Source organism: Rattus norvegicus, chromosome 3 (genome assembly GCF_036323735.1).
Source record: "Rattus norvegicus strain BN/NHsdMcwi chromosome 3, GRCr8, whole genome shotgun sequence".
Classification (NCBI taxonomy): Eukaryota; Metazoa; Chordata; class Mammalia; order Rodentia; family Muridae; genus Rattus; species Rattus norvegicus.
This window is the reverse complement of record NC_086021.1, coordinates 136702593-136712152: the sequence shown is the minus strand read 5'-3', so window position 1 is coordinate 136712152 and position 9560 is coordinate 136702593. Positions and strand designations below refer to the sequence as shown.

The 9560-nt window shown below is 40.2% G+C and overlaps 1 protein-coding gene across 7 annotated transcripts in view; it reads right to left on the bottom strand.

Annotated features, from left to right (window-relative positions):
* Nucleotides 1-9560, bottom strand: part of Zc3h6 (zinc finger CCCH type containing 6) — a 61445-nt gene that overhangs the window by 5408 nt on the left and 46477 nt on the right. For 2 of the 7 annotated variants that reach the window (XM_008762235.4, XM_063283756.1), the window contains exons 11-14: nucleotides 9155-9388; nucleotides 3058-8527; nucleotides 2780-2885; nucleotides 2562-2658 (exon numbers count right to left, since the gene is read on the bottom strand). In XM_008762235.4, coding sequence (XP_008760457.1) covers nucleotides 7053-8527; nucleotides 9155-9388 — 1709 coding nt within the window. In that variant the 3' untranslated portion in view covers nucleotides 2562-2658; nucleotides 2780-2885; nucleotides 3058-7052. Of the gene's footprint in view, nucleotides 1-2561; nucleotides 2659-2779; nucleotides 2902-3057; nucleotides 8528-9154; nucleotides 9389-9560 lie in introns of those variants that run through there. The other 5 variants (XM_063283759.1, XM_063283760.1, XM_063283758.1 and 2 more) reach the window with 5 other exon arrangements.

The window sequence follows — 9560 nt, the reverse complement described above, 5'->3', positions numbered from 1 at the left end:
TTAGAGGAAGGAGGAAACAAATTAAGATTAAATCGTGAGAAATTAGACAGACTCATTATTATAACATAAAAAGTATAAATATAACACACAGCTCCCAAACGATCCGGGCAGTTGTCATTGCTACCAACCAGGATGACACAGATATGGACGCAGAGAACCAAGCTGGAATTGACTTGGAAGCTTCCTGCTGGCTAGAACTCACAATGCCTGACAGTGCTGTGCAGGCTGTGAGGGGAGAAAGCCACCAACAATCACAGGCAGATCCTACGAGCTTCAATAGTGATCTCCTGGCAAGATTTGTCTACTGGTCAATGGTGACATAAATGCTCAGGCAGTAACCAGTTGTTTCCTGACTAGATTTGAGAACTGTTCCACAGGATAGAATATGTGCCTGGTATGTAGAACTGGAAATACTTCATGTGGGTCAGCGGCCCTATAAGGAATCTACTACTGATGTTTTGCCAACATGTAGTTAAACTGCCTTATAAATATTTGTGTTTACACAAATTAGTATACATGTTAGCCTGGTCAGAGAAGCCTATTCTGGCAGAGGGCAATGGTCAAAGTAGGGACTCATAACTAACAAAGTCTTGGAATAAGTGACTGATGAGTGCTTGGCACTAAGGGGACATCTGTGTCACCTCCTCTGAGGCCCTAGGAACATCAAGAAAGATGGGTAGGACTATGAAAACCAAGCATGGAGAAAAGTATGGTGAAGTACCGAATATGATGCAGCCATTACACCAATTCAGCAAGACCAGCTGACCGGTGAGCTCCGGAGATCCTCCTGCCTCATCCTGTCCAGTTCTATAGGTGGGAGGCACCATGCCTGGCTTTTCACATGGGTGCTATGGGTTGGAACTCAGATTCACACACCCCTGTAACAGCAAGGGTTGAGCCAACTCCCCAGCCCCTCAACTATTCCTGAGAGAATGAATTAGCATCTTGTAAATGTGGGACAGGATACTCAGTTACAGGCTGTATGGCACTGCTCAGACAGAAGAGGGGCGCCAGAACTAGACCATGCTGGCTCTCAACAAGGCAGTTTCTTATTTAGATTAACTTCTCAACAATTAAATCAGTACTCTTGTGGGCTCCCATAAGGCTATGAGCACATGACCACTGAATAGAAACCATCTTATAATGTTCCCTGACCTTGGAGGGCTGCAGAGCATCTCTTGCTGCAGTGAGATCCCATTTTGATCCCAGAGAGTTCCTGAAGTTCATTTTCTAGGCTTAGTCAACCTATAGCCTGTGTGCTGCACACATCCAAGAACAGCAATGAATAAAGCCAAACAAAACCATCAACTTAACATTATGTTTGGTTGTGTAATTCTCCACTGCAAACTCTGCAGATGGCATGATGTCACAATGGCAGAGGATAGACATGTCTGCAAGCTAGTGTAGCAGAGGCGTCCTAGAATGAAGTCAGAGGCAGGAAGTGGCCTTCAATGCAGCTAATCGCTAGTTACATAAGGCACCCTGTCTCTGAACAGGACTTGCTGAAGAGTGGTGCAATGGTGCCTCCTTTGTAGGAGGATGAGCTGCTTTTAGACTCGCATGTGCACAAGGCTCCTCTTTAAATGCTGGAATTAGAGCCAAACAGCTCACTCCCAGATGCATGCTGTTAGGAATGCTTCTAATTTAAACTCAGAGGATAGAGATTCCAGGACAAAAAACTACAGAAGTGCCATGGCAGAAAATCCCAGTTAGAAAACTAATTACTAAATTTTAAAAATTCATAATTCTGCCTTTTTCCAAGTGATTGGTTAGCTCTTAATGTTATAGTTGATGAGTTCAGCAAAGTGTACCCTTGGCTGTACTCTTTGAACAAGTTAACAACGTAGTTATTCTGATAAATTGGTGTGTATAAACCTTCCCAAATGAAACAGTGTAAGCACAATTTCTCTTAAAATTTGACATACAATGTGGGGAAATTAAACAATAACACTGGAAAACTTCAAATGAGATACTTTGTCCTGAGAGGGGTAACTTGGTTTTCAGTCCACAAAGACGGTGTTTGTGGATCTGAGAGCAAACAGATCGCCAAGTCTGGACATCTGGTCCTCTCCAGCAGAGCCCTTGGACACGCTGGTCTCATGCAAGCACTGAAACTCCGTGTGATCCCTGAACCTTGAGTCTATGCTGAGCCCCTTTCTGAGTGAGGTGGCTAGGGCAGCATGTAGAGTGTACGCAATGTAAAAATGTCTTAAATTTTGGCAATATACAAATAACAATTTCTTTTTAAAACATTTTAAAATTATTTCTATTTTATGTGCATTGATGCTTTGCCTACATGTCTATGTGAGGGTATCAGATCTTGGAGTTACAGACAGTTGTGAGCTGCCATGTGGGTGCTGGAACTGAACCTGGGTCCTTTGAAAGAGCACTTAGTTTGTCCTCTCAACTGCTGAGCCAACTCTCCAGCCCCCAAATGACTGTCATTTTTTTATTAGAAAATATTATACTGTTTCTTGAAAAAAAAACATTATCCCATTTTAACTGCCCCCTCCATGAGCACCTGGGAGAAACCCTGAAAAATGAAGTAGGTGATGTTTTACCTGAACTGAGTGGGTGGCCACACCCTCCTGCATGCCGATGTAAAAAGCGTGTAAACGAGCATCACTGACAACTCCACGGCATGATGGCAAAGGAGGTCTGGGAAAAAATGTTAATTTAAACATTCAGCCTCTATATGTTCATTTCTTTATAATAAATTACAGATCGACCCCCTCTGATAAGATACTAACAAAATGCAAATTTCACTATTCCTTCCAACCTTAATATCCTTATAAAGCTGCTTAAATCCACAGTGAAGGCCGGGGAGTGCAGCGCAGTGTCAGCTCTAGCTTGGCATGTTGAGGCTCTGGGTTCCATCTCCAGCACTGAAGGAAACAAGAACTGTTTATATCAAATCAACAGTGAGTCAGAAGTGTGGGGACTGGTCACCTGAAGAGCTAGTATTTTTAATGCATTAGTAGTATATATTAATTTTTCTTTACATGCTTTACATTTACATGAGTAACTCATGTGTAACCGGTGTGGTCATGTGCCCACCTCAGTCAGTCTCTCTGTTGTTTTAAACACCAATGGCTTTACTACTGAATAGACGTCCGTCCACTCCACCCTCACAGGCTATTTCAGCAGACATACAGCATGGCCCAGCAGCAAAGCAACTGGTGGCTTCCATCAACATCCATCCTGTATAAAGCAGACAGATCAGATCATTATGACAAATTACAAATCAAGTTGAAAGTTCTGTGTTTCTTACACACTAACATTTAAACACTTGCTAACCTAGTGGGTTAAAATTCTTTGAAACAACTCCTCAGGCAACTTTCCTCTTATGGTTACAGTGCACATCTAAAGCTTCATAACCTTAGGAAAACAAACAGGTCATGCCTGGTTATTATGGAACTTTATTTAACTTAGTAGCCCTAATAGGAATGTAAGATTGTGTCTGTGACTTACATTCACAAGGCAAATTTGTATTTATAAGTACTTTACAAAAATGATTCCCTCCCTACCTCAAATCTCTAAACGATTGAAATTATTTATATCTCACAGATAAGAATTAGACATTGAGATGATGTTTAGAAATCAATCAGAAAAGAATGACTTCATTGTCTCTAAACTTTGAGTCATTCAAAACTTCTCTGTCCTTCTAGTTCTGTGACTAATCAGTTTAAAGGTTTGTCTACTCAACTGTTCTCCCACCTTTAAAATAAATAGGACTATCAGGAGCGCTAAGGTCTCAAGTCCTAGAAAGTTAAAAGGAACAAAACAAAACAAACAAACAAACAAAAACCTAAGCATACATCACCACATAATGTGGCTCCTTCCACTGTGGCCCAGTTCTGGGGTTTGGAGTGCAGGGTGGGAAGCATGGAGGTTCCACACAGAAACGAAGTCAATAACATAGAATGTGAAACCATTTCAACATTTGGTTTGTTTTCAAAGTTCAGAATAAAGTCCTGAGCAAGATATAGCAAAATAGTCGACAAGTTTATGGTCTGATGCTGGTCCAGTTTTATGGCCTGATTTGTACTCTATTCAACACCAAAGTGAATACGTGGATCCCACCATGAAGGTCTGTGGCATCGCAACAGAGGAGCCCACTCAGTCTTTTCAGATACAAGCTGTTTCTGTCATCTGTGAAAGTGTCGCTTCTAAGAACAGGATGCAACTTTTTACTGCAATAATAAGACACCAAATTCCATAAATTCTAAAAATAACAACTGTTAGCTACTTTTTTGTGACTGTGATGGAAGTCCAGGGCCAGGACAACTTATCTAGAAGGAGGGGTTTATTTTGGCTTGTGGTTCCAGAGGGTCAGAGTCCATTAGGGCAGGTAAGCATGGTCACAGAAGCAAGTAAGAAACTGAGAGTTCCTATCTTCAAAGACAAGCATAAAATGGGCAAACTGAAAGGAGGTACGTGCTGTTTGCTCTCACAGCAGCCACAAATGATTTCTTCCAGCAAGGCCACATTCCCCAAACCTCCCCCTAAACGTTTGGTGGCTCCAACTGGGGACTATTCAAATATCTAAGCCTTTGGGGAAAGTTTTCTTTATTTTACACCAATCCACCTTAATGAAGAGCTTACTAACTGGGAAAAGTAGGTATTTATTACATTTTTGTGAGAAAGTCAGAAAGAGGGATTAAAGAAATCTATGTTGACAGGTTCTGAACAATATACCCTAAGCTAGTATTTCAATCCCAAATAATGGTGCAAGTCAAAAGCATTATTTTAAACATTGCTTTAATATAAACTGTAGTATCAGTTTATGAGATAAAATTGGTTTGCAAAACACGTTAGGACACTCCCATGAATAAGTGTGGTGGTTTGAACAATGGCCTCCATTGGCTCATATATTTGAATGCTCTGTCATCACAGAGTGGCATTATTGGAGAAGAATAAGGAGGGTTAGGAGCTTTGGCCTTGTTGGAAGAAGTGTGGTCACTGGGAATGGGCTTTGAGGTTTCAAGAGCCCATGCCAAGCAAGCCCACTTTCTCTGTCTTGGCCTGTGGACCAGGATGTGCTCCAAGGCCTTGAGTCCTGCCATGCTCTGACCACACTTCCCACCAGGCTGATAATGGGCTAAACCTCCAAAATTTAAGCAAGCCAATTAAATGATTTACTTTGTAAAAGTAGCCTTGGTCCTGGAACCTCTTCACAACAATAGAAAAGGAACGATGACAATGAAATGAGTAAACAAATATCCTATCATTGGAATTAATTTTTTTTTCTTTTTTCTTTTTTTCGGAGCTGGGGACCGAACCCACGGCCTTGTGCTCGCTAGGCAAGCGCTCTACTGCTGAGCTAAATCCTCAACCCCTGGTATTAATTTTTAAAAGTAGGGTTTAGAAGTTATTATAAAGAGAGCTTTCATTGAGAGTTTTGTGTAAGGCAAATTATCTTGTAGTGTTAGAAGTATTCCTAATTCAACAATAAGGATAAATGCATGAGTGGAACTAAAAATTTGTTACAATTTTTGATTAACTTAAATTTAGCTATTTTATTGTTTTTTTTTAAATTCTGATAAGAGAGAAAAGTGTACTACTTTGGACTACATTTTTTCTGTCCGTTTTATCTACTTTATTGACTTCTCGTTTAACAGTAGTGTCCACTTGAACAGTGAGGAGAGAGTCTCTATTTATGTGACTTTAAACAGTATCTTTGACTCTACCCTGCTATCCAGAGCCATTTTAGACAACAAATAGAAACAAAAACATTTTGTGAACTGTGAAAATTGCTTCTGTGAGAGTTCTCTCTAACCAAGGACTGGCCTTTTTGCTTCCTTTGTCTCATAACAAATTCTCTTTTTCAATGATTTACTGGAGCCATCTCAGCAAACACTACCAGTCACCAGCGGTTCAAGAGACTGCACCAGTGTAACACTGAGTTTGAGTTACATTATAAACACAGGTACCTTTACCTATGCACTGCAGTGAATACACAAGAATGCATAATACAATTTCTAGTCAGAGTTCTAAACTATGGGGACATTAAATAATTAAAACATAGGTGATCCCTGTTATAGAACCAGTTGTGTGAGATCTAAAATGTTGTTTATTGGAACCATATACAGTGGAATATACCTGCCATCTCAGTGGGGTAGTTTTTGTCTTTGTATTTTTTATTTTTATTTTTTTGCTATGCAAGAAAAATATATAATCTAGACATTTAAAACATTATCAGCATAATAATTACTACAGGCTCACATTGAAAATTCTGTTAAAAATTGCCACAGTCATGATGAGCACAAATATTGCAGTAACATCATTTGAAAGAGATAAAAACTATTTGCTAAAGACAAAACACTGAAATACATAAATATCACAATGTGATACAGCAATAAACTCATAACTATTTAATGTGAAAACTTAAATTTTAAAAGTTCTGTTAGAGAACCTAGAAATTTTTTACTATAGCAAAACATTTTATTTATAGTCCTTCAGCTTCTATGATAGTGTACAATAAAATACTTTTAAAAGATACAACATTCAAGTGCTTCATGTACACAGACAGTATTGCCAATGCTAATAAATTGATGCCCTGAAATAAGAGCTGAGCTAATTATGGTTTTGAATGTTTTCACCTTGCATTTTATGTAGCAGTTGGCGTTACACACTAATCAGTTTTGTGCTGACAGAAAGGATCCTAGTTAAAATACTGATTCTCAAAAGTAATGTATATCATATTGCTTGAAACTAAACAACCATATAAAAGTGGTAATTGTTAACCTAAACAATGATTAAGAAAGACAACTGGCATATACTCAGGCTGAGTGTTGAGTTCATGATGGTTCACTTTTAACAATAAAAATACTTTTACTAAAGCTAACATGTTTTTCTATACTATAGTCTCTTGAAGTTATAAAAATATTATATAAAATACCACAGACTTTAGAGGATATAAGTTCATGTGGTTCTGATACTAGCAGCTGAAAAATGTTTATAATTTAAAAAATAAATAAACTATCGAGGTAAACAAGTTACAAAAAAGCAGAGAACTGTGATAGCGTGAGAACAGCTTAGTTACACAACAGCTAACAAAACGGTGATGCGGTTGGATCAAACGTCTTAAAAACCTCTTTCAGAGACTTGTCATCTGTTTCTCTACTAGGATCATCATCTGGGGTGGGGCTTGCCTGTCCTGGCTCTCTTGCCTGCCTCGGATCACTGTATGGAGGTCCAATTAAGCCTGTTAAGGCCTGAATAGGAAGACTGTGCACAGCAGGGGCCTGAACCCCATCAGCACTGCTGAGGACATCTGTCTGCACATCAGCCGGCCCATCAACAGGGACTTTCATGTCTGCAGTAGTTTTCTGTGGAAGGATCACTTCTCCAGGGGAAGGCTGGTTTTTATCACTATTTTTTACACCACTTTTTTTCTGGTTCTCTGTATTTTCTCCTGAAGAAATGGTTGACAGCTCTGTTGCAGACAATGAACCCTTATCCCTAGGATCATACAAACTAATGCCACTCAGAACTGAACTTGGAGTTCCTGGTGGGAGGCCATCTGAAGAGAGTTTGGAGGCATACAAGGGAAGAGTCACAGGAGCAACAGTAACAGGTGCTGCTGTTGAGGGCTGTGACAAAGCAGGGTTCCACCTGGCTAAGGGCAGAGCATTCCTCAATGAATGCGAGTCCTTTATGGCCACTTGAGGAGACTCTGTATTGGGCAGTCTGTGAAGCCTAGGATCAAAATTCTTTTGCAGCCTAGGATCTCCTAGTTTACCTCCTGAACTGTGTAAATCTCCAGACTGCTCTAAGCAGCCCTCTCTGGGTGTTAGACTCATTCTGGCTTTGGCTGCTGAAGTTGGATCAAGGGAAAGGGTACCCTGATGATCACTTTTTGTATTCCATAATCTACTGAGCCTCTGGTCAGCTATAAGTGGGGGCAGAGGTAAATTGATTGAAGATACTGGATCAGGTTTAGGTAAAGGTACTGGAAGTAAGTCTTCTGGAGCCCACACAATGTGTTTTGCAAAGTTGGGTTTGTTTAGAATAATGTCCATTTTAATGTGACTGAATTGTCTTAACTGTGACCTTGGATCCTGGAGGACTACGCCAGGTGAAGAATCCAAAGGTATTAAGAAGGCTTTTTCTCTCAGTTCTCTTTCTGTATCTTCATCATCATCATCTCTTCTTTTGGGTTTGTGATTTGCACCAGCACTTGTATGACGCAAATCAAACTTTGCTCCAGTGGCTGAAGAGCCCCCAGGAGCACCTCCATTCCCTCTGAATTTCCTGGGATCCCACACAAGTCTAAGATCCACTGGGACAGACTCATGCGGCTTTCTAATATCTTGCCTTGGGACAGTCCGGAGTCTTGGGTCAACCACTTGATTTCCTTTCCTTTTCTCTTTAGCAAGTCTTGGATCAGTAGGAATGCTGAGCTCTGTGGGAGGGTGTTGCTGATTTCTTAGAGTTCCCGTTTGTTTCTGTAATGTCCTCAGTATTGACTTGACACCACTTCCTTCTTCCTCTTCACTACTGGAATACCAGTTAACTGTGTCGTCTAAATAGAGACAGAAGCTTACGGTTAAAAACAAAGCATTCATATTTGACCTTTATTAAAATTACAAATACATACTATTTCTGAACTTAGTATAATCACTGAAAGGGACTCCCACCCACGTGGCTACACGTACTTTCACCTTTGAACAATAGTACCAATTTTCCCACTTCTAGTTATCATAAATTTTAAACGTTTCTATTCAAGTGTATTCTCAGTGTTTAGAATGAAACACAGAAGAGCTAATCTTTCACCAACTGGTTCTAGGTACATGCACAGTTAAGGTAAATTGTATTGTTCATGTAAAGTTTCTTTTTTTAAACTATAGACTTTTATTTCTTTCTTTTTTTTTTTTTTCGGAGCTGGGGACCGAACCCAGGACCTTGCGCTTGCTAGGCAAGCGCTCTACCACTGAGCTATATCCCCAACCCTCATGTAAAGTTTTAGGGAATCTATTTACTGTCTTATGTATGCTTGTGTATAAACAGAACTTTTGCCACGGTTATCTGAAGCCTATAACTGCAGCCAGAGATAACTCTCAGGGGAGGGCTACAAAGTCCACTGGACATGGACAGGGCACAGAAACTCTTCACATTCTAACCGATTTCAAAAGGTATGAAGCTACTAAACCTTCTTCCTTGCTTGATGCTCTATGAGGCTGGGTGCCAGCTGGTTCTTCATCTTCTTGGTATCTCTGAGTCAATGGGATGAAAAGAGCTCTCTGCACTGCAGGAGGGAGCCCTGAAGCAGGCAGAGGGCAGTGACTTGTTAAAGTGCTGCTGGTATCAGGCCCACTCCCAAGGTGAGGAGAGTCATGAGCACCGGGAGGCTGCTGCTGTGCAAATTCTTCATGCCACATCTCATCTACAGACGACACAAGCGACACTGTGAGCTCAAACTGCACCAATGTGTAAGGGACAGACCGGCCTAATCACCACATTGGATTCCTAACAAATAACTATTTTTTAAAACAAATTCTCTTGTTTAAAATTTTGTTTTTAAATATTATTGAAAATTTTACTGCTTCAAAAGTTAG